Here is a 26,778-nt window from a genome sequence, read left to right as displayed (position 1 = left end):
ATTATTAACATATAAACAAAGAATATTTTACAATACAATGATATTTGTTCATAAAATTATAAACTCTAATAAAAAAACAGAATTTTGGAAAAAAATTGATCGGAACCAGCATGAACACGATCACAATACTAGAGAAAAGAACAAAATTAGACTTCCATTTAGGAAAAAGGCAAAGTCACAAAATTCAATTTTATTTAAAGCAATCAAAAAGTATTACGAAATGGAAAAAAATATTTATGAAGAAAAAAACATATCAAAATTTAAAATAATGGTCAAGACATATGTGATAAACAATTTATAAATTAAATATATTTGCAATGTTATTATAGAACACACATAACAATATGTATGATATGTGTGCCCTACTTTAAGATTTAAATAAAAAATATAAAAAAAACAATAATAATAATAATTAAAGAGGTAACTATGTTCGCTTCCCTAGAGGAAATATTCTGTTCAATCAATGATTTTTGCAAGTGAAGGCTGTCTGGAGATTGGATATTTACTCAGTGAAAACCAAATGCCGCCTATATAACACCTGCATAACACCTATTCTCCTCTATGGATGCAAATTGTGCCACCTCACTAGGGCCCAAAACAGCAAAATACTGAATTTTGAGAATAAGTGTCTCAGAAGAATATTGGGTGTGCGGTGGTTTGACTTTGCAAGGAATGTAGTAATAAGAGAATGGACATAACAAACTCCGGTGATAACTGTCATCAGGCGCAGACGGTACGGTTGACTTAGCCATGTACTGGGGATGCCTCCCGAGAGCCTTAACCACGCTTGAGACACAGGAGCTGGCAGCCAACAGAGATGCCTGGAGCTTCTTCGTAGACACCATATGCTCCAACTAAGGAGCGGACATGGAATGTTGATGAATATAAATCAGCAACACAAAATATGTTGCATTTTATTAGTTTTTTTTAATGGCGAGGTTTTTATCCCTCCTGAAAATATTGACTAATGGTTCATCCGCGGTACTGAACTTACACAGACGATATATTAGGCTACATAATGCAGACACATCAGCTCGACTGGTCAACTCGAAGCAGATCAGGGAAAAATCATATCAATCAACATTGGTATTCATTTATTTGACTTCTGTTGTTTTTCATAAAATTAAGAGAGCATTCATTAGTGTAATTGTTTTTCAAATAAAATAAATACTATATATTATTTAATATATTTGCATTTTCTTAAGTTATTTTGGTTTTATGAGTTTCATTAATGCAGAGATGCATGCAAAAAGACATTTTAAATACATATAGAGAATATTTAAAGGCATGACCTTTCTAGAATTAACTATGTATAAGTAAAAAATTAATAATCTAAAAATGTACATTGCAAATTTTAGAATATCAAAATGCTTACAATTCAATTTAGACTTTTATGAACATGTGGAAAAAATATTATAATACAAAATGCAGAAAAAACCTCGTTTTTATGTTCATCAATTTTACGAGTCTATGATAGTTTAGTACGTAGTAATTCCATTTTTTTCCATGCATTTTTCATTTCATCACTTAAGCATTTTACACTTTTTTTATTGCTACCTTGAAAAATGTAAAAAGGAGGTTTTACTGTATTAATTAAAATTATCTATTCATTAATTGTTATGTGGCACCAATTTGTAGAATGGGGATCGTCAGATAGAACGCATCTTGCAAATAGGAGCTACCTTTTCTTGCCTGTAAAATAATAAATAAATAATATGTCATAATATTTTTTTATTAAAATAACAAGAGGGAATGAAATAATACACAATATACTCCAATAATTGACTTACTGCAAACATAGATTTTGGTATGCGGAGTCGATGAATAATTTATGAATACAGGTAAATGTCATTTTGTGCCAATTTACAAATAAGCTGGTTGGAGCTGGTGTGGGTTTTCCCGGTTCGGCCGACACCAGACGACAGTAGGCGCCGCAATTCTAATAGCAGACACACTTTTACACGTTGTTTTATTTTATTACCGTGTACGCGCAAGCAGCCTATTGTGTGTGTGAAATTGTTTCCAAGTTTTAGTTTTGTTTTAAAGAAAAATAAAAAGGTATAATTATAATTTTTATTTTATTATTGTTAAAATTTAAAGAATATTCAAATGTTTGTAGTTTATACTATGATTCTGCAAGAAAGGAAGCAACAATCGAAGAAAATGAAATTGGATGCTTTTTTAAAAAAGAGTGTGTAAATTAAATTTAGTACCAATGAACTGGTGAGTTATTGATTATAAAAAATATAAAAAAGAGATTATTATTTATTTTGTAGACGAATTTAAACTGTATTTATTAAATACATTTATAGTTTATTTAGAATAAATAAAGGATATGTATTAAATAAACATGTAAGATTGTTCTTAGAATTTTGACACGGAACCTAACCTTTTATCTTCAAATATATCTGTGTTCATTTCACGCCGATTTTTTTATGTCAATGTCTCTCTGAACGGAACCCTATCGTAAAACGACATTTACCCGTATTTTTAAAGAAATTTCTGATATTTTTATATTTTCAATGTTGCAATTTTTATATTTTCAATTACACAATCACAAGAGCCCTTACAGGGCACTGAAGATTGAATGAACACCTGCCATATACATCACAATAAGCAAATTCCACCGTATTAATAAAATTCATAAAAATGGTTAAATATTTAGTAAAATCTAATATAGTTAATAATATCATATGAGCTTTTACCTCTAGGAATATGTTTGTGATGAATTCGTTAACTTTTTCCTGGTGTTCGCACTTCTGGGCAATTTTATGAAGTTTCTGCGAGTAAACAGCGGCGACTTCACCAACATGTGAAGAGAGAACTGCTGTAAGCCTAAAAAAAGTCATTAGTACACATTGAAAATCTATATTTACACTATGACAAAAGACAGAAACTAAACTGCATATTTTTTTAACCATTTAAGAGTTTTCCTTACTGCGTAATTCCGTCAGCTTCATCGGCAGTGGATCTTCTCACCCTGACGCTGAGCAGGGCGGTGGACTTGTGCAGCAGTTGGACGCAGAGAGCGGAGCAGCGTGCGAGGTTGCTGACAGCAGAGTGGTAGATGCCTTCAGCGGTGTCCACCAAGTTTCCTTCTCCTTCAGAGCTGTCTTCGTCCGGTTGGAGAGGTTCATTGGTCTCGGCCAGGATTTCTTCCCAACATCTGCAAATAATTTATCCATATTTTGAGCATAACCAAATTTTGTTGACTAATACTATATTTTCATTAATACTTTGTAAAATAAAATATAATTTAAATTAATTTGTCAAGTCGAAATTGTTATCCCGGCTAGGTAGTTAGAGAAATATCAGCAACCACAAGATTTCCAAATGAATTAATTAGTGAGGCTCCCGCAAAGGAGTTCTAAGCATTAAGACACTCTGAGGACATCACGAGACAAGCCATATTGTTTATCTTTTAGTCAAACCGATTTAAAATTATTTTTAGGCATTTAAATTCACTATTTATTTATGCATCAACAGTTCAAAGAACCTTTTACAAAAAAATATTTTACAAAAATAATCACAGCAGAGAACAATAATTATAGAGTACATTAATATGAAATATAAGGGGAAAAATTAAAACTAAACAATTTAGTAAACATGAAATATTAAAAAAACAAAAAGTTTAAAAAAAACATAACATCTCTAAATAAAACATGAGAAAATAACATAAGATAACAATTAACATGAGAAAATCATATGTTCTAAATATAAATATAACAAAGTAAAGTTGAGAATAATTTTAGATAAAAATAAAGTGGTTAATATTTAACAAGGTAATAATAAATAAATAAAAATTGATGCAACATTAGTACTTTATAAATGATATGTTTTTTAGAGCAATAAGAAAACTTAAATTATCTAAATAACACCTTTATTTTATCAATTGGTTGGAAGAACTTGCCATTTGGCAAAAAATCCACCAATGTACAATTTATATTATGTCCAAAACGTTGAAATAAAGAAATAATAATATTGGAAGTAAAATAAATTAAATATATCTGCTATACTAACTTTAGAATAGTTTCGAAGGTGAGAGGAACTCCTAATTCTTTAGTTGCTTCCTGCAGTTTACATTTAAGGGTTTCCACATCCAGCTTTCCATCACTGTCGTCTTCTTCGTCATCAGGATCAGGAAGTTCGCATATATCTGGAAATTGGTACAAGAAAGAACTTCAAAACTATATTTAACTCTTTCACCGCTAAGCATAGATTACGTTTGTCGACACCCGTACGCGGCGGCATATTTTCAAGCGCTAAATATCACGGATGAGATTTTTAAATCGTCTAGTTATAAGAGACAAAGGCATTTATCCGTATAATTTATCGTTTAGTTATCTTCCCAAATACTTGAACTTCAATAATCAAATAAGTTTTTATGTGTACACAAAGAAATTACATCAATAATCATTCAAATAAAAGCGTTCTAACCGATTTTTGAACAGAGCGCTAGCATTATACTATAGGTACTCACTCATGTTTATAAATGTGTTGATGGAACACAGCGCAGAGACACTTAAGCACAGTAATTATTCGTGTTTACGTTCTAAGATTATACATATTGAACGCATTTGCTTATAATATAGCTCAACAAACAAAAGTATTATTTGTTCAAAATTCATTTAATATTATGTCCTAATATTGATTTATTTATTTTTTTAACATCGCATTGGTTCAAATTTCAAGATGCGCGAGGAGGGAAACTTATATTTATGTTGTTTTTATTGTTAAAATAAAAATAATTATACTTATAATTTTAGGATTCTACATATAAAATAATAAAAGTGAATTTATCGTCCGTTAATATCGGAGTTTTCTGTGGCATATATAGAAACAACAATATTTTGAATATCGTTTTCAAAATGAAAGACTATTCTAGATTACTTTAAAATCTGTCCTTCACAAGTCTACTCATCATTTTCGTCGGTTTGACATATTGAGATATTATGATTATTTTTTAAATAATGTATATTTTTAGAAATACAAAACACGAACTATACAAAATGAGGTTTTTGATGTAATTAATATAGTAGTTATTATTTAAAGTCGTTATTATTACAAATACATTTCTTACATGTTTTCAGTACAACAGTAACACAAGGTATTCAAAAACGCGATCAACGCACAGTTCTATAGAGACAACGAAATACGACACTCGAGATACGGCGCGAGGTCATGCAGAGCGGGAATTTAAAAACTGTTGGGTCATTTTTTCGTCCGCTCTGATTAAAATCTTTTATAATATAAACAAATATAATCCTAGAAGTTATTCAGAGATGTCACTCATCAACAAATGTTCAGGGAATATTTCGATACAAACTTTTTGGCCATCTATCGTGCACTTATCGAAGTATCAGCCTGTAAAGTCGAAAATGTCTAAAGACAGTTGCCGCGTACAGGGCACGATTTTTCAGACTGTCTAAAGATAGTTCTCGCTGGGATTGGGTTAAGATTCCAACAATAATTAAATTTTATCAGTGTTTTTTTTTCAATAATTAAAATAATCATTGATTTCTTATATAAATTCATTATAAAATATTTAAGTTTGGTAGCAAAAAAAAAAAAAAGGCACGCGGCTCGTTGTCTTTTGACAGATAGTTTTTAGACAGTTTTTTTTAATTTTCAACGTAAAACTGGGGTTATGAAAAACGTAAAAAACTTTGATTGGGTAGAATATTTGAATGAGAATGTATGGAAAAAAATGGGACCTAAATATCTTGGTGTAGAAAGCGGGAAAACATAAAATCGAGGAACGTAATAATGAGGTTTTACTGTATATATAACATTCTAAAACGAGACAAGGACAGACGAGACTAATAAATCAGGGACTGAAATTATACAATAAACAACCAGACAAAACTAAACAAAATACTCAAGACTCAAAAGAAAACCTTTACAAAAGATGTTAAGAATATTATCATTAACAACAACAACAACAAACCATCATGCCGCTTCCCCGTAGGGATAGGCAGAGTGGATAGAACGCCATATCACTCTATCTTTGCATACAGACCTCGCTTCCTCTCATGCACGCACGCCGATTATTCCTACTTTTGACATGTCCATCTTCAAGTATTTGATGGACTCGATCGTGACATGTTTTTCTCGGTCTTTCTTGTTTTCTGCATCCATCAACATTCGCATCGTAGATTATTTTAGCCGTTCTTTCGCTGTCCATTCGCTCTACATGTCCAAACCAACGTAGCACCCCTTTCTTGATTCTGTCGATAATGCATGTCTCAGCCTTACACAGTTCACGGATCTCGAAATTTGTGCATATCGTTTTACCAAACATTCGCCTGTGGGATCGCATTTCGACAGCATTAACAATAATTATTTTGTTAAATGAATGTAATCCGTAAGGGTTTATAAATAAATTTCAAATAAAAAAAATTCAAAAATATTGTCAGTGCTAATTGAGGACATCAAGATGAACAATTTACCTTTAACTTGCGCCAATGTCTCTTTTAGTTCAACCAACTCCTTTCCTTGTGTGTTATTAAGTAGAGATTGTATCTTCACATCGCATTGTTTAGAAAGCATTTCTAGAGCTTCCAAATGCACCAGTCCTGAAACAAGGCGGTTCATTTTTTAATCTTAACTTTGAAAAAAAAGGACCATAAAATTATTTTTATTTAATTAAATTTTCATTTTACAAGATTATTATGATTAATCCTAAAAACGAAATTGAGCAAAGATGAGTCCGCCTCAAAGTGTAGTGGATGGGACATTATAACCATGCTTGAGGTCTCTGGCATTGCAATATTTTACTATCCCTGGGCTGGCACCTAAAGCATAAGGTCGATCACCTTATCTTCATGTAAAAAAATATTTATCAATACACACGGGACACAGTGCCTTATACCATACAAAAAATACACATTAAGAAGAAATAAATATTTCAAATACAAAATAAATTAAATGTAATATATACATACACATCATATCACAGTTGTTTCATACAAAGAAAAATTAAATCAATATGCGCAAAATAAAAAGTTTTAAAAAAAAGAAGTTTATCTTTTAACATATAACGAGTCAAAAAAAGTACAGCATCTAGCCCCGCGTTTGCTTTCGCTCCCGTTGGGTGCCATTTGTAACGCGCTGTGCCATTTTACACATGTAGATGCTCATAAGATCACCGCGCGTTGCAATTTGCATGTATGTACATGCATATGCTAAATATTAATATGATAATATTCATCATTCCATGTCCGCTCCCTAGCTGGAGCATATGGTGTCCACACAGATCCTCCAGGCATCTCTGTCAGCTGCCAGCATCCGCGCCTCCTCCCAAGTCGCGTGCGTGTCCAGTAGTTCTGATATAAACTGCCAACGAACAGTCAGTGGCAAATGTCCAGGACATCGAAAACCTGATGCCTTGCAAAGTAGGCAAGCCCGATTGAGGCTCTCAGGAGGCATCCGCAGTACAAGGTCGAGCCAACCGTATCGCCTCCGTTTTATAACAGCTATCACCGGAGTTTGCTGCGTGTGTTCTCTTATTACTTCGTTCCTTACAAAGTCAAACCACCGCACACACAAGATTCTTCTGAGATATCTACTCTCAAAACTTAGTATTTTGTTGTTTGGGGCCCCAGTGAGGGGTTACGATTTGCGTCTGTAGAGGAAAATAGGTGTTATGCAGGCGTATAAATAAAATTATAAAAATAAAAAAAGATTTTTAAAAGATGGTCAAAATAATATATTAACCTAGCCGGACCGAAGGGGGGAATTCGAATCCCCCATAGACCGATTTTAATTAAATAACTCGAGTATTATTTAAGATATTTGCTCTATATTTTTTGCAATCGTAAAAATAACAGAAAGAAGCATTTTCCTGTTTTTGTTTTTCAAATCGTTTAATATTAAAACAAAAAAAAAGACATAAATAATACAAGGGTCGAGTTCACTTTATGTACATTGGCATTCGGCGAACTAGCAAAAATGAATAAAATACACGAATGAGTGAAATATTTATACCTGAAAACATGAATAAATTTTTGCACGATCATAAACACTTCCCACTTTTTATTCTTGTGATGCCATATACAAATAGGCGCTGAGGTCGTTTGGTCCACCCTTTCGGGTCATGTGTAATTTTTGGATGGTTAGTGAGGAAAAGGTTAATAAGGAAACAATGGTGATGAACTTTTAACAAATAATTGTGATCTGAAAAATCTTCTTCTTTATTCCCTTTTCGCGCTGATTAATGTATACGACACTGGATTGTTACACCAATCGCAGCGTATCTTGATCATTTTTGTTACATGAAGGTAAGATGATTAATCTTACGCTTCAGGTGCCAATCCAGGGACAATGAAATATTCTAGTGTAAAAACACCTTTCTAAATAAACATTTCATGTCAAGCATGTCGGGAATCGAACCTCTTGCATGGAAGGCGAACTCGCTGATCACTAACTACACAAAAGAAAAATCTCATTTTCAAAAAAGACCAAATCCAGAAAATGGTTAAAAAATATTCTGAAAGTGATGTCAATACCTTGGAAATCGTCAAAGAGAGCTTCAAATTTAGGTGCCTTTTTGAGGACTTTCTTGTCTCCGTCATCAGACTTGGGAGGCATTTCATCGGCATAGTCCCTGGCTTCTCTCAGCAGAGTGGAAAGTTTGACTCGCCCCCCTGGTTCGTCTCCCTGTATCACTCTCATGGTCCTTTTACCGATCTCTTCTAACGTGTCCAAACCTCCAGATACCACAGCAGTTCCTACAAATAATTCTTTTATTAAACGGTAATATTGAAATATAAATCATTCTTAGGGACAAAGAACAGGTCCCTAAGAATAATTTATAATTCAATATTACATGTAAGCATTCATTTCATAATTAAGAAAATCAGTGCTACGAATAATTGAATAAAAAAACGTTTTCTTAAATGCGGTAAAAATTAGAGCATTTAACTGTCAGAAAAACTCACCGACCTGAATTTGTGACATCGCGGGCGGTGTAATTTTGAAGTTTCAGTTAGGATTTTTAATTTAACAAAATTCAAAAAATCACAACAATATTAATACAATGCATAAAAAAAAATTTGGCTTAATTTGATAGTCAATTGATTCATTATTTAAAAAAAAAACCGCCGAACTGATTAATTATTCAATTATATTGACCAGTTTCAGGTCAACTGACAAACTAAAATTGAAACATATAATATTATGTTCTACACAATTTTAATGAATTAATTCACAAAATGTACAAGTTTTTCATATATTGACATAAGTTATGGTTTCCTAAGAAAGCAATGTCGCTATCTATCAGCCATGATATGCCGTAATCCGGTGGGCGTAACAAGATGGCCGTTTTAACGGTGACCAGAGATGTCAACTTAAGAAGAGCGGTACAGTTATCTAGCACCTGTGATCACCTAAACTGAAACTATGACGTACTGCAGCGGAAAATTGTCATTTCAAACATACTTAGCATTATGAGAAGGTATATATGGAAGATGAAGAGTCTTAGGAAGTCGAAAACTATAGTTCTCAGGAGAGTGAGATGTTTAAAAATCATGCTACAGGGTGATCATTTTAAGGTTTGGTGCAAATTTCAAATTATTCATATTTTTTTCAACCTTCAACCATTTAACCTCTCAAGAAAACCTGAGCTATCTGGTTTATACAGACGTTTTAATAACGTCATCTACCGCTGCGTGACGACAGCTAGATGACGGCACCGCTCTCTTAGGAAACCATAGCTATAGAGTTGTGCGGTTTATCATAGTGAAAAAAAAATACCTGTGGTTTCAACAAGTTTGGTAACACTGGAAACCAATTTTCCAAATTGAAACACTCCGGAATCTTCAACGGCTGATTCTGACATCAGCTTACTGGGATCCTTCGTCTGTTGCTCCTTCTCAAGTTTCTCTCTTGACGCTTTTTGTATCCTCACCAGCTCTTCTGGATCCGGAGCCCCCATTCCTGATTCTATTACATTAGACACTGTGTTAAATCCCTAAAAAAAAAAAAGATTCAGGAGAATACATTAAAATAAATTTCAATTAAGTCATCATATAATAAAAATTGCATTTACAAGATCTGTTTTGTGTGTTAATATGTAATTTTAAATACTTAATATTAACAATAATTAAAAATAATGACAAATAGCACCGCCCTTTAATTATAGTGTTTAATAATATGTTTTTGTATCTTTTATTATTTCATTGGTATATTTACTTATATATGGTTTTAAAAGATTAAAAATAAAAACAAAATGATTTAGGTTTTACAATTTTGTGAACAATATTAGTTGCAAAGAACTTTTTTATAATAAAACATGTGTTTGAACATAATACTGATGTTTTGGTCAATATTTCTTGATAAAACTAATTTTGATATAACGTATCAATCAAACTTCTTAGTTTAGATTTGTTTCTCAATTGACTGAGTGCGAATATTTTAGTTCATTTAATGAAGTTCCGCTATACGAATGTTTGTATTGTTATTCTATTTAAAATTTTGAAGTATTTCAGATGGTGTTGAAAAAACAAAGTAATGATCAATTTTAAATAGGTGCGTAGATTTTCACCGTAGGTTGGCTGCTGTTGTAGAAGCCATCTTCAGAGTAAAATATTTGTTGTGCAGAAAAAATTATGTGTTTATGTACTAGTAGTTTATACCGTGTCGCAGTACATAAACCATTTTTTTTTTCACAACACATAGTTTACCCAGAAGATGGCTCCTGCAACGGTAGCCAAAATGTCAGAACGAATTCAACCTGCAAAGGATCACCCAAAAAAACGATACATATACGATAAATTTTATTTTCTTAAATCTTTTTGACCTTTTTACAGTTCTAAAACGTCGGGTGATATAGTTGGATTACCTGTGATACGTGTGACGTGAGTTGCGAGACTCCGGAGGACAGGAGGCTCGCTCCCCATCCGCCCCACGCGCCCCAGCCCCCGGCCGAGGGCTCCTGGAGGGCTGTGTCCTTGTCGCCGAGGGCACTGAGCCTGTCAGCCAGAGAGTTGAATTCTGTGGCCGTATTCTGTGCGCTATAGCTGTTCGAGATCTGAATACAAAAATTATAATCATTATACCCATGTCGGCACCTGATGGTGCAATTGATCGATCACCTGTTACATCGAAGTATTCTATTCTATCCTACCTACTTTTGTGGAACTCACCCGGAAAGCAATGCTTACTGTCGCTTGACCTACTATTGTCCAAAGTACAGTGCAAAAGGTGAATCATACATTTCCTGTGTGTAAATAATCAAATATTAAAACATCTAAATTACTGATATCAAATTGCTGACAGTCAGGGAAATAGAATAGACCTCAATCACCCACTCGGAAGAAGAGAGAATAATAAAGACAACTAACATAAAACCCATGCCCTTACTACAAGCGGTCAGTGGTTTGGTTCAGTAATAAGTCGGTGGATTAGTTATATAAGTTAACGGTTGGCAGTTCTCGCTATCACTCTTGCACTTTATTATCGATTCTGTATGTCATAAATGTCATAAATAAACATGTCATAAATACACATCGAAGCATCAAGATAGTATTATTCCGTCATCTCCTAATAAGGTAGAAGCTCTCTTGCAAGCAAAACTCCTTCTTACGCTTAAGGCGCCAGTCCGGAGACATGATTTATTAAATATTTCAAGTATACAACATGGTAGGTGAACTACAATCTAGCGACCGGAACTGGTTGTACACTTTCATATAGATATGAATAAATTGTTGTTTTGGCGGTGAAATAAACTGAACTTCAGTTTTGAGAAAAACAACTTTCTTAATAGCTATAAAACATTTATAAATAGTAAATATTGGATATATTATAAATTTCAAAACAAAACACTAAGAAAAATCTTGTTGCAAAAGAGATATTAGGTATTTTTAAATTGGGTCTTTTCACCGCGAAAACAAAATGAAATAAATTGCATAAAAACATAATGATACTCACATGGCTCTTAATTTCTTCAGTATCTTCTCCCCAATCTTCAAATCCGTCATCCCAACCATCTGCATCTTCTTTTTTTGTCTCTGCTTTAATACTTTGGGTAGAACTTTTAATAGCACCATCATCTGTAGACTTTTCGGGAGTTTTAGATTTTGATTTTGATTCAGTGTCGAAATCATTCCATTCATTGTCCGAACAACCTGATTCCCGTGACGTTTGGACCTCGACTTCATCGTTTTTATCTCGTTGAACAGGTTTTGACAGTTTTTGTGCAACTTTTTCGGGTTCGGCAACCTTCACTCCCAATTTCATCGATTGTTTCGGCTTCCGCTCAGCAGGCTGTCTTTGAGGCTTATTTTTCTTTTTTTCTCCTTTATTTTTTACTTCAGAGTAATCGTCATCAGTCGATTCTGTGCGGTTTTTTGGCGTAGAATCATTTCGTTCATCTTTTTTGGACACAGGATTGACAGATGAATCCGTAACTTTACTTTTAGGGTCCGTGATTTTTACATTCGACGATTTTTTTACATTTTCCTCGAGAATATCTTCATCCGCACTTTCGAAGGCCTCGCTATCGGATGTCGTCATTTTTAGGCACTGGAGGAATTTTTAAAAATACTTCGCATAAAATAAACAATATTTACTTTAACGTGTCCGCTGACAGAACAGTGACAGAATATGACGTATTAGATTTTTCTATGGTTATTTTTCTGTTGGCAACATTTGAATAGTGTTGTATTTTAAGTTCATTGTGGTATCTACGTAGTTATTTAGCGCCCTTGTTTGAAAGTTGAAAAAGTATTTCAATATGCGAAATAAATAAATAAATCATTTTCGAAATCCTTAAAATACTAATTCAGTATTTAATACTAATATTTTAGTATTTAATACTCAATAAAACAAAATTATCTCAGATATTTGTACTAAATATCGTAAGATTAAAGTTTAATATTGTAATACGTGTAAGTTATGTTTATAAGATCGTATAATGCTCAATATTGTAATGTTTTTTACTTAAGTATTCTGCCGTATTTTGTTTAATGTTTAATTTAAAGAGCCATAACCTTGATAAGATACGTTTGGAAGCAAGAAGCGATTATCTTTCTCGGGTTTATAAATGCAGAATCGTAAAATTTGCAAAGAAATAACTAAACCAAATGCTCAGCTAGGTAAATGCAAATGGATAGTATGTTTAATTTTATTAATTTAGGCGGAGTAATAATAATAATTTCCAATTCTTATGGTAATCGTAAAAGGATAAATATAAAAATAAATACTACACGTTGAGTTTGGATCAGATCCGTACTAGAAAAAAATGTTATGGTAGGATTATCTAAATAAAATTGTACATAGCTAGTAATGCGCCACACTGATTATTATGACAAAAATATACAATTTTGACTATGTTCGAGAATCCATATTTATTCGAATAGTAACGTTTTTTTCCTGAAAACACTTTGGTCGAATTCAAACTGATATCGATGAAAAAACCAGTGTAAATATTTTTTTTAAATTGAAATTTAACATTGGAAGTACATTTGAATTTATATATGTTTTTACACTAAAACGGGGTGATACTTTAATCCCCTCTAGTTTAATTTTATCGTTGTATATACCAATAATCTCCCGTCGTTATTAAAAATGTACATATGAATTAGTGTAAAAAAATCATCAACAAATTCTTACAGAAAAAATTAAATTGTTTATTGTTTAAATGAAAACTCGTCTTTTTTTAATCTTAAAGTACTTGGTATACATATAAAATAAACAATACACTGATGATTTAGATTTTTTATACCTAGCCGTTGACGATCGAGATCCAAAAAATAATACTTTTTTTTTAAGCCAATCAACAGGCTTAAGTAAGCCCTAATATATTGGCATTAATGGGTAATACTTAATCTAAACCTTCTTAAAATCTACTTGAATTAACAGTGTAGGTATAATTAACAAAAGGTATGTACATATATAGCATAATCTAGGCGGAAATGGCAAGTGTGACATCGCGAGTCAGAAGAGACAACACCGCTTGCTTCTTAAATGCCTGCCCTTGATGTAGTAACACATCAACAGTACCGTTTAGTGAGATTTCGTTTAGTGAGATTTCGTTCACTGTTCTGATCAATGAGTTATTAAACCAACACGCCGTTTCCCCGTAGGGTAGGCAGAGAGAGTTGAATGCCACATTAATATGTATTTTATACAGACATCGCTTCCTCAACATTCATGCATTTTTGCGACTTTAGACGTGTCAATTTTCGGACAAGTATTTGTTGAATTTGGTAATGCCATGTCTTTTTCGGTCTTCCCCGTTTTATGCATCCATCAACATTCACATCTTAAGTCTTTTTATCCGTTCATTCGCTGTCCAATCGCTTTACATGTCCAAACCAACGTAACACTCCTTGATTTTTTCGATAATGGTTATCTCAGCCTTATATGAAGCATACCTAGATTTTGACATTTCTGGAACTATCGTGCATAGTTTCTCTACACATTCGTCTGAGAGATCGCGTTTCGACAGCACTAGCCAACTTAACCTTAATGTTTTTGATATAATTTTTTACATTTTCAATATAATCAGTGTACGTTGGTTTTAGCTTCTCATAGCATGTGTCATATCAGCACTTTCTATTTTTTTTAAAGCAATTATGTATTATGGTAGTGTGATTTTCATGTAAGTGTGTATGCATACGCAAAAATTTGCCGGTTGATGCCACCCGTCAATTAATAAATGCGTTTGTAGTGTCAAGAGTCGATTATTGTAATGGTATCTATGCAGGTCTACCAACGAACAAAATGACTCGCCTACAGTGTCCTACAGTCTGTATTAAATGCTGCAGCGAGATTTATTTTCAGAATCTCTAAGTTCAGTCATATCACTCCACTATTTCGGGAATTACACTGGCTACGCGCACCACAGAGGGTGGAATACAAACTCTGTTGGCTTATGTATAAATCACTGCACAACTCTGCTCCGGAATATCTAAGGGAACTATGCATTCCAGATAAACTAGCTGACAGGCGTCTCACGCTTAGATCAGCTACGTCTACGGCGAGAGAAACGGTTATTATACCTCTACGCAAACAGCCCACTAAATTCGGTGAACGCGCATCTGCGGTCGCAGGCCCTATGGCATAGAATGCTCTCCCAACAGACGTCCGAGGCTGTGAGAGTGGTGATGTTTCGGAAAAACTTAAAACCCACTTGTTCTCTAAATCATTTGAATAAATCCGTGGCATGTGACAACAAAATATTTAAAAAAATAATAATTACTAATTCAAAAGCTTCAATCAAACTTATTTAAGTATATAATCACTTTGTTAAGCGCCCTTGAGCAATTGTATTACAAAAATAGCGCTTTATACGTTATCCATAATAATAATAATAATAGTGTCCTGACGAGGAGACGGGTACGTCTCGAAAACGGTTGATGTATTAAAGTCGGTATGGGACTACATACAAATGTTTGCAAACGTTTTTTGAAGTGTTTGGGCATAAATTTATTGCTTTTTATTAATGTTTTAATAAATACATGTTTTATTTTTGACAATTGAATATTTTTTAACTGTCTTGTTTAAAATTTAATTTTATGACATTGCCTCTTTTCCAAATGGGAATCTGATCTATTCGTTGACAAATGTTTTCAAGCATATTAGATTGAAAATTGAAAGGGCATTTTTTTAGACAAACAACCGATCTGCGTCTGGTTTAGCACTTGAGAATTGAGAATACACTTTTATTCAAGTTTTACTGTGCATAATGTATAACATGAATTTTACACCGGGCTGTGGAGTGCTGGCGACAATTTTATCTATCCGTTTCGTTGCCTGTGACAGAAAGGAATTCCAATACGTATTTTAATAATATGTGAATACATTGATATCCGAAAATTATTCAAATGAGTTTGATTCTCGACGCAAAGGCTTGGCAAAGAGCAATTATAGACGGAGAGATGTAGGCTCTGAAGACCGGTGAACGAGTCGAGTTGTTTACTCGATAAATGAATACTTTACTCTTGATAACACTTTTTAGAGTTTTTCCTTTCAGAACAGTCAGCGTATTTAAAAGTTTAATGGACTTTGGCTCACAAAATGCAGTATTTTATTCGGAGTGGGCGGGAAAATAATCTCGAATTGAGATTCGAGTTTCATTGGAATTTGAAAAACATGTCGCCGTATGCATTTTAAGCATGCAATAACCGGTAAAAATATTTCAAATATCGCTTAGATCTCGAAAATTCACGAAAACATGAAATTGGTTTTGCAAACGTCTTTTGATAGGCGTAAGGCAATCGGCATAACTTGGCATTAGTCAATTTAGTGTTTTTTTTAAAACAGTCTTACCTATGTTTTTATTAAATGATTTAAAAAATAATGGACATATACGCTATAGTCAAAAGTGAAATAAAAAGTAAAGCCCAATTCAAGAGTGATATGAAGTTCCATAAAGATAGGTGAAAATGCTATTTTAGGAGTAGAGTGAATAATTGCAAGTTTTTCATTATCTTTTGAAAACAAACTATTTTGATTTCCTTTGTGGGGTAGGTACCTAATTTCTGTGGTGAGAATCGCACTGAAATATGTTTTTGTTTTTGTCCTCGCAAGTAATGGAACCGTAGGGGGTCCGGTTAGGATAAAGGTTGCGTATTATTGATTTAGATTAGGAAGAAGACGGTAATCAATTTGAAGGCTGCGGATTTCTGGATCCTAAAGCCCTCGGGGAATAATAATTTTAGCATTCAAAGTGCGGCGGTTGGGGCATCACCGCAGGCTCCTCGCGCAGAACGCAGTAACCGGTAACCAGTAACGTTACCGATATGCAGAACCGAAGCTCGGTGACAATAATGGTCGCATTCGTAAAGAGAGTATTTTATTTGCATGATTATCGTCGTGCTTGATAATGGCGGTGGGAGAACTCCTAGCGGCTGGCGGCAGTCGCCGATACATGCTCGTGCGCTCCGGTCGCTGTATACCGCGCGGACTACTTTCAATACTTGCGCATTCCTCCGCCGGCCCCGTCGCGCGATTGGCCGAGCGTCGTGACGTCACGCACTATAATGAGCTATTCAACATGGCCGTGTAGCTAGTTTCGCGTGTGCCAGTTCCTATTCGTTTTGAATGGATTTAATTAGTGAAATATGCCAAGGAGAAGAAATGGTGAGATACCCTTACCCGATGGTTGGGAATTCGCGAGGGACTACGATGGAAAACTCTATTTTATCGACCACAACACCAAGAAAACGACGTGGATCGACCCGAGAGACAGGTAGGTTCAGTGCGCGAGTGTGTTCACCCCGCGGGGCCCCACGTCAAAACTCCGCATTCCTGAGATGTTTTGTGTATTTATCCGACGTTTCGGCCTTCTCGGAGCCCGTGGGGGCCTGTGGAGTGTCCTCGTACTTTTGTGCCCGGTTGTCCTGTCATTTCCTAGCTCGCGATCTCATTGTTTATGTCCAAAATCGGAAAACAAACCGAAAGTTCCCGCGGAGATGCTGCCCTCGCTCTGAAAACACGCGAGTTAGGGCCGCCGATTTCACACAACATTCTTTACTCGTATTTTAGTAGCGATAAATAGGAATTATCGTATCGGTGGAAGCAGATATCGAGTACAGAATGATTAGAGGATGCGTGAGGAAGCTGACAGTGTTGTCAAGCAGCTTGCATAGAGATATTAGGAAATGCCATTAATCCTAGAATCCGACTGCATTCCTCAGCTTAGTACTAGCGAGTAGCGAGTAGTGGCCGTTCGGATATTGCCCAACAGATATGTAATTAACTCGCCGAATAATTTCACGAACTGATGGCTCCAGGAATGTCAATGTTTGTCTATCTGTCGGTTTCGCGTGAGTCAATTTTGAGCCGTTCATTATTGACCCGGTACATAACTTTAGAAATAACATATTTGTTTGCGGACTCGACCATTGCGCGATATCCATCGGAATTCGAGTGTACCGTGTACATACGGACTGATTTATGAAGCTATTCATTGCATGACACGTGATATTTATAACTCTTGATTGTAAACACTTCGCAGACTTTGTGCAATAGTTTTATCCCGGTCATCCAGGCGAATTCACATCGGATTAGAAAATCGCTATATTCATCATGAGGAGTGAGACGTTTGCTCAATTTATGGTTATTAGAAAAAAGTTTTTTGTATTAGTGATAGTTTTTTTATGTTATGTATAGTTATGGGCAGAATGGTGAATGTTATACAGAGTGTAAAGTGGGCACTTTTAAAACAAATTTTAATTATATATTCAAATTATTTACAAAAATAAACAATCTAGATCGCGCCAAGCTAATAATAAATAAAAGTTTATCGGCGCGTTTCTAATAGATTTTTTTTTAATAGTAAATTATCACAAAATATCAAATATACACAAAAACAAACAAAAACAACCACTTTAAAAATTAAACAACACAAATATATTTGGACTGGACAAACACAACTTTACACCTTGATGTTTTGATTCTTGATCAGGAAATCCTACAATCGTTTGCTTCTTTGCTGCAAACTGGTTGAGTTCTTTACCTCGGCAGGAAGCTTATTAATACTTAAACAAGCCAATGACAGGTCATAAGCCCTGTAGATGCCTAGACTTCTATATTTCCTTCTCTAAAATGTTCTTCATCTCTGTTGTAATATGTTTTATTTCTCTAGTAAATTACAATTGACTTCTCTTTAGACTTTTGACTAACAAACTTGAAAGTTGTTGACCAGATTATTATGTAATTACATTATTTGGATATTGGATTTTTAATAAAAACCATTACCCAAGTCTATGAATATTTTCTAAATTTATTATTAAATTTTACCTAAAGCCCGTCTTTAGTGATCAAAGTCACGAAATATTGAGAGAATTTGTAATATTTATGGTAGTTTTATTACTTACTAAATATTTTTATCGATTAAATACCCATTCTTGGCTGTTATCTAAACTTTGGAGCGTAAATATGATCGATCACCTCATTTCATTTTTATTTATTGAATTATTTTTACTAAGAAACAATGACAGACAACTGGACAAACATACATAATATACATAATATTGCTGGACCCGTCATTTGTCCACGTGAGTTACAAAAAAATAAACAAAAAATAAAAATATTGAGATAGACCAGTGGTCGGCCAACCGCGGCTCGCAAACCTTAAGCCACTCGAGTACGGCTCACACAGCGCAAGTTACACTTTTTGTTCAATTTATTTAGTCTATGGGTTCCATAGAATAACTTGCCTTTTGAAGTATCGAGGATATTGCAAATACTGTAATCGAACGCATGAAGAAGCATCATATTAACATAATATGGAGCTAAAAGTATAACAATAAATTAATCACAAGATACTTGTTTAACATTGCATTATTCATCAAGAGGCGAAAATTTTCAAATGTTATCCATTCGGTGATCGATATTGTCAACACAATTGTCGTTAAATCTCATTTACATCGCTTATTTAAAGAATGTTTACTCAATAACGGAGAGTAAATACCAGGATCTTCATTGCATAATTAGGTTGGCTTTGAAGAGGAAACAGTTTAAAACGAAAAGAATTTTGGCCCTCAAAAGAAATCTTAATCGTCGTAATGCTGATCTTTGGCTCTTTTAACTAATGAGTTTGCCGACCACTGAGATAGATGATACAAAACTAAAACTAACGGTAGGTATATATTGCAAATTCTTCTGGGCCTTCTACCGCCCTCCTGAAGGCCTTCAGCGCACACGGGAAGGCGCTCAAAAACGCCTCACGAGTCGCCAAAAATATTAATGTCTTCTTCTCCCTGGCTCCATCCCAACTCTCAACTCACTGTCTGTATAGACTGTTGGGGCCAGCTCTCCTCGTCCTCAGACTAGGTCCTTCTCTCCTGGACGACGTCCCCCGAGCCAAACCTCCGCATCTGGCTATCTCTGCACTACCCACGAATTCTTCGGTCCGCTTCCGGTTGTTATTCGAGGAAGAAAAAGACGGTGATCCATGTGATCAGGCGCTCTGCGTCCCACGTGCCCATACCTTCTCAATTGTCTCTCCTCCATATTACAGTTGATATCTGACACCTAGGCTTCCACGAGAGCGTGAGGATGTTATTTTGTCACGTGGGGACATTCCAGCCAACCATCTAAGCATGCGCATTTCAGAAATTTCCAATTGCCTAGAGTAGGAGTTATACACCGTCCAGCGGTGCTATTCTGAATCGCTCTCGTGGCCGCAGAAAACACTTTTATCTCGCGTATTTACATACAAAATACGTGAGATAAAAGTGTTTTCTACGGCTGCGAGGAGCGTTTGGAATATCGCCGCGGCACTCGAAGCCACAGAGCAGTGCGGGGGAAAGGGAAACTAGGAATGAGGAATCAAAATATATCGATGTCTTCTCCTTTATCTTTTAAGGGATCTGTGTCACAGAAAACTAGTTATTTTCCTGAGATGATGAGGTCCAACTTTTCCCCCATCTCTTCTAGGCGGACGTTGCCCAGATGGGATTTCATGGGCTGCAGTGTACACAAGTCTGTCGCTGTTCATTTTGCCCACATGGTCTCTTCTGTATCTTCATCTGGATCTGTTCCATCATAAGATATCCTCTTTTCCACACGTATCTCTAATTATAGTATTACGGATTCGGTTCGGTCTCGGAGCATTTATTTAAATAATGGACCTTAAGACCTATCAATGTCACGCATAATAAATAGACACGTTATTCTTGCACTAGTAACGAGCTACATAAAATAAATATGAACTAAGGAAATATAATAAATGTCTTTTTTATATTGATGTTTGCATCGTGATATTCAATACATTTTTGATAGAAAAACGTGTCCATTTATTATACGTGACACTGCTATCTTTAGAGGCTTTTTGAGCATTTTGTCAAAAGTTTTGGAATGACTCCGCGTGTGACGTCACAAGATCTCTTCGGTGAGTTCTGCTGATCGGTGAATAGACTGCCCATAAAACGAAAATCTTTCACAACACTCTATTTATTTATTTATTTTATATTATTTGTGATTTTTACAGCTATTACATAAGCAAAATAAGTAGAAAAATATTAACAATACTAGAGCCAATTAAAAAAAATCCACTGTAAATCTAATGACACATAAGATATAAGAAGAAAAAAACGAAATTGTATGTGTGTGACGTTTGTATTCATGTGTATGTGAATGTGTGTATGCGTGAATGAATAAGGGAGAGGGTGCGTGTGTGTAGGTGCGTAAGTATAAAAAATAATTGTTTAAAACTTGCAATTATATTAAAAATGGTACAAGAAAGAGCTTGGTAAAAAGTTTGAAACCTTTTTGTTAAAATTCAAATCAAGAAATGTTATAAATTGTATTTTTTAAAAGTATTTTAAATTTCAAAACCGTATTCTGAAAAAAAGCATTTTATTTTAAAATTTAACTGATACACACTGAATAAATAATGTGCGACGAGTCCCATACTATACGAGTACGATAGGTAACCACAAAATGCAGCAAATACGATATAATGTCAACAATAAAATAAAGTTTGACAATACGCGAACGTTGATTCAAAACGAACATACAAATACATATTAAATGCACCTATCATTGATTGATTCGGAAGAACTAGTGACGTTGTTCACAAAGTAGTTTGTTTTTATTCAAATCATTCTTACGATTTTTAACATACATTTTCAAGAAATTTTGCCGTGATCTAATTTTTACCGCGCCTAAGAAAACATTTTTATACTTAATTTCCCGTATAACAAATATAATAATTCTGTAAATCCACTAAATATTGAGAAAATTGTACATTTACTAGTCAGTTGTTAGGAATGCATAATCTAGTTAAAGGATTTTAAATTTAAAGGCTTCGAAATGTTGAAGACCCTTGTCCAACTCATTCATTGATACTGCAATTTAAATTTAATCATAAAACTTGCCTATTTTCCACTAACAGCAACGACATTCGAATCGGGTTGTGGTCCAGTGGATAGTGTCTCGGACTCACGGCTCAAAGGTCCGTGGTTCGAATCTTACTCTACCCCAACTCGGTTCCCATTTTCTAATAAGGAGTAATTTACAACTCGTTGAAATTGGCCCTCAAAATGAAATGTTAAATATTAAAATTTAAAAAAAAAACATGTAAACTATGCCGAAAGTGACAAATAGCAAGTCGCTATTGTTATTTTATATATCAAACACACACGCTATATCCATATCTAAATAGACACATTCCGATCTTATCTACTCTACCGAAGAATCATTATTGAATTATTGATCATGTCAAATGATAAATTATGATTTTAAAAACGTAATAAAACATAAAACCCAACGTTCATTTTACTTTGTCCGTTCATAGTTCATTGTTTATGTGAATCTGAGGAATTTCGTATATAATATAATGATAATAAAATAATTATCTCGTTTTATAGGAAACCTAAATATGGAGATTATTTTTGTTATAATATGAAATTATTTATTTATTTCACATTTATTATATTTTACACCACGTGGGACTCTTATATTTTTTTTTGTATGTTCTACGTATTTTAATTTAATTTACAATATTTTGAGTTTGTTCAAATGTTTGTAGACAAAATATTGGATTTCACTACGTAGGAAGTTATTAATTTTATTTACTTGAGAATTAATTTAATTCGTGTTGTTTTACATGCGACATAAATTAATAAACGTATCTTAATTTTATAAGAGCGGTTCTGTCTTTAGATTAAAAACATTATTTTTTGTGCTAGGCGAACGGGCCAACCACTACATCTGTGTTCGTTTTATTTTGCTGTCTTTGTAGTCTGTTTATGTCATTTTGATTTCCTGTTCCCCATAGTAGTTGCATATAACATATTTTAGTTTTTACATAGGCTTCGTATGGTTAGTTATATACAACTCGTTGAAAATGGCCCTCAAAATGAAATATTTGGGTAAATCATAAGAACGCAAATATTTCTTTTAAAAAAATACCTTTTTAAATTAATATTTCATGTCAACCATGTCGGGAATCAAACCCGAGACCTCTCGCACGTTAGGTGAACACGCTGACCAATGCAACTCGAAGTGGATTTATACTGCAGTATTTTATTTATCCTCGGACACGGTACCCGATGCTGTCGAACGTGCCGCACACCTTTTCTGCCGAAAATGATGTACAGAAAAAAATATTTTTTATTAATTAGTTCGTTCTTTATCAATTCCAATACATCTTGGTATAAAATAAATAGTATTTTTCGTAAAATCGCCCGCGATAAACGCCGTCGCGTATTCATTTCAGAGCGAACTGCGGCTGAATTTTCGCATTGTCCTATTGTATTGTCCACATGTAAACGGCCCTTTAGTGAGACACTCGAGCGCGTACATCATTCCTCCCCCCCCCCTCCAGGTAGTCCCGTCCTTGACACCCGCGGTGTTGTTGCGCCTCCCGAGAACAAAACAAATAACTCGCCGTGTGCGTAAATAATTACGTGGACCGCATTCCGCACGTCAGAGCGACGAAGGATTTTCCAAAATGCTTTCAGTCGGAAAACGAAAGTTGGCACTCTCCGCCAGCCCGCCGCTCCGACACCGGCGCGGCTATACTTTGTCGCGTGTTGCAATATCCTGCCCGCACTCCGTCACCAATAAAACAAAAATGAAGACGACAAGAGCGAAATAATTATAATGAATAGAGACATCGGGGGGATCCGAGAAGTGGGAACGGGACGAAATCTGGTCCTCTGTCCGTCCATCGGGCGCGTTCCGTCCATACGTACTGTTAATGAGACGCATCCCTTGAATATTTGAAAGTAAGAAGATGACGTATTTTATTACTAAAAAGTATAAATATGAAAAAAAAACTTAAAATATTTATTTTATTTTATTTATTTCAAATACAAACAGATGTACCGGTTAAATTAATATAAATAAAAACTATAAAAAATGTATACATAGTAGGGCCTGCCATCCAATTACATGTACACATTCACTAAATTATACTGCAATAAAGCGGCGACATTTTAAAGTTAAAACTATATAAAGAATAAATATACTATATATTAAAATAAAAGAAATATAGACAAAACAAGGAGATAGTGTGAAGGAAATTGCTAAGAAGTTACGAAGGGTGATTGAAGGAAAGTAGGAGTGGAAAATTGCTTCAATGATTAAGAGCGAGAAAAGAGACACAACGTCTATTCTCTGTTATTCTGAATCAAGACTATTAGTTCTCTTCTGTACCTATTATATGGAGTATTAAATATATCAAGACTTAAAATTATCGCAGAAAATGTTCGAGCGCGCGCAATTTACAATTTCAAGCAATATTTTCAGTATATATACCCAAATGCGTATGCGTATTAGTTTGATACGCTGGAATCTGGATACTTCTCTTCATTTTGAGTCAAGTCTTATTAAAAATATTCCAATTTCCGCGCACGCGCATTAAAGTTTATAACGTTCTCTTATTGTTCTACGAGACTCGCAGAGATAAGAGCATCCAACTTGAGCAATGCAAAGATAAAACGACTCAAATAACGTATAGCATAAAGTTTTCAATAGCGTGTTATTAAAATTTAACCAAAGTTTTAGGTAATGTCCAAATGTTTACAACTTCACTGCTAGACGCGCCTGCTCCCGTGCTCAAAAAAATAAAATAATAATAATAATTTTAACGTATTTTTTTATATTACATTTATTTTATTTTTACAATTCTGCGTGTGCGCTCTTGGAATCTGATGTGTTTTTTTTTGTCTTATCTTTCATGTATCGTTAAAGTTTTTATTTTATATTTATAACGGCCTTTTTTTTTAAATACCAAACTGTATAAATATATACAAAAAAAGTGCTCTTTTTTATATCTGGATATAATATTCGTAATATTTATCTAAATTTTATAAATAACAACTGTGGCGTTTAAAATTAACCTTTACAAAGCGTAAACGCTGTAAAAGGGTGAATGTCAAAAATGGAAGGTTTGAGGTATAAAGTTTTTAAACCTCTGGAACATTCAAATAGACTTAGAATAAAATAAAAGTAACCTACTTAATGTAAATAGGCTATACTGCTTTAGATTATCTAAAAACGGTTTTTATTAATATGAAATTATTGCTTTATTCCCAGCACTGATCCACTCTTTATCCCTTGTATGCATTTTTTTTTCTTATTCAGGTGTCTGAAATGTAAACTGTCGTCAGAAGCCATTGGTTTAAAAAACGTACAAATTGACATTACTAACTGAGATCGATATGTTCTAATCATCAGGAATTGCCACAGCCACTATCGTCTGCGTAGCATGCGATGTTAACGACCTTATCTCCCTTAGTCCTATATTTACAACTTCCTCCATTCTTAAAATCGTTTTTGTTTGTGTAAGGGAAGTTTTTTGACTTATATATGTGTTATGATATATCATAATAGGTATATCGCTAGCCTAAAGCGAAAGTGAGATATCTCTGAAGAACATATTCTGAGATAATCGGACTTTGAGGTATGCAAAGGGTCTGATTAAACTTAATTATTTGAATTAGATCATAAATTATATATTTTCACAAAGGTTAACTAACTAACTTCAATATTTTATTATTTGAAAACATTAATTTATTTCATTCATGAACATATCTGCATGTGAATCTCAAAATTGGTAATTTCGGGTTTGTTCCTGTTGCTTTGGGCTAGCGAAATGTCCTTTTTAAAATAATGTTAATATTATTTAAGTCCCAAATTGAGCTGTAGTAATTCATGGGAATGTAATTAATGTATTTAAAAAAAAAGTTATTATATCATTGTCGACTGTTTGTTTCTTTAAAATAAATGTGTATTATATGATTTATAAATAATAATAAAAATAACTTTATATTTTTCTTGATTGATTGTTTTGGTGTTTATTTTGTAGAACTCCGCAGTTAAACTTATAATATTAGAAATCAAACACTGATTTGAGTCTACTGAACACTTTATTTTATTTTTACAAATATAAAAAATATAAAGACGTAGACTCAAATCAGTGTTTGATTTCTAATATTATATTAATTTTTTTTTTTTCAATGAATATTTTTTGATATCAATACTTTTCTACGAATGAATTATTTCAGTGAACTGATGATATTGTATGTGCTTGGATGACTTTTTTTTTTATGTATTGAATCAGTTAGTCGGGTCTGGAACTGACAACGAGGCGTGGGAGGGATCTCATTGCCTTCGTGTAATTTGCCAATAATGATGAGTAAAGAAAGGCGCATAGGTGCTCCGAGTCCCCCGTGTGTATGCGATGTGTAGCGTACATTGTACGCTGTACTACTGTCGAATAGTCTGGCTCTGGCCGCGTTCTGATTCTCGGCAAGTCACCGGTCACCACACACAACATGACAGCCGAAGCGAATGACCATGAACCGAAGTACGCCGATAAAGAAAAAAAAATGTAAATGTGTATCTATGAACGGAACGCTTTCGACGAATCGTGAACCCCGTGTACCTAATTTGAATAATTCAACAGCTTCTCCCATCCGATCTTTATCAGCGCTTATTTGCGAGGCAGTTTCCCATACATTACCACAAAATTACGCGGACCGAAAATAAATTCCACCCGAATTGAAATCTGTCTATGGTCCCCTATTCGTAGATTTTGTCGTAAACACAAATAGACGAGTGTGTGTGAGTGCGGCTTGGAATGCGGGCGTATTCCGCGCGCGTGTGTTAGTGGTAATACCAGTCACGAACACCTGTTCACCTATGGAAACCTCCCATCTATCTGTACGGACTACGAGCGGGGACCGGGAATTCGATCGTAGTCGAGATTGCGATCGTATGCATACAAAATATAACACGTTACGTTGGCATTTTCATTATTTTTATACGAACTATCGCGTACCTCGATTCTCTTTGGACATTTCGTCTCGAAGCACT

The 26,778-nt window shown here is 34.3% G+C and overlaps 2 protein-coding genes across 2 annotated transcripts in view; one reads left to right on the top strand and one right to left on the bottom strand.

Moving 5' to 3' along the window:
• Positions 1 to 1,208: 1,208 nt before the first annotated feature.
• On the bottom strand, positions 1,209 to 12,620 carry LOC148280393 (protein FAM114A2). Its single transcript, XM_088228468.1, has 9 exons — positions 11,929 to 12,620; positions 10,841 to 11,029; positions 9,754 to 9,970; positions 8,508 to 8,729; positions 6,450 to 6,575; positions 4,021 to 4,156; positions 2,939 to 3,166; positions 2,706 to 2,835; positions 1,209 to 1,692 (listed from the first exon to the last, which is right to left on the bottom strand). Exons 1-9 carry the CDS (start codon positions 12,511 to 12,513, stop codon positions 1,618 to 1,620), a joined length of 1,908 nt encoding a protein of 635 aa, XP_088084594.1. The 5' UTR covers positions 12,514 to 12,620; the 3' UTR covers positions 1,209 to 1,617.
• Positions 12,621 to 16,858: 4,238 nt separating this feature from the next.
• kibra (WW and C2 domain containing protein kibra) overlaps positions 16,859 to 26,778 on the top strand; it is a 166,059-nt gene continuing 156,139 nt past the window's right edge. Inside the window, exon 1 of the mRNA XM_088228467.1 lies at positions 16,859 to 17,194. Within this exon, the coding sequence (XP_088084593.1) occupies positions 17,067 to 17,194 (128 nt within the window). The 5' untranslated portion in view covers positions 16,859 to 17,066. The remainder of the gene's footprint in view (positions 17,195 to 26,778) is intronic.

This window comes from Micrasema longulum, unplaced genomic scaffold, assembly GCF_059751315.1.
Source record: "Micrasema longulum isolate JH-2025_06_02 unplaced genomic scaffold, ASM5975131v1 h1tg000583l, whole genome shotgun sequence".
Taxonomy (NCBI): Eukaryota; Metazoa; Arthropoda; class Insecta; order Trichoptera; family Brachycentridae; genus Micrasema; species Micrasema longulum.
The sequence above is the reverse complement of the archived record's forward strand: the minus strand, read 5'-3'. Positions and strand labels throughout refer to the sequence as shown.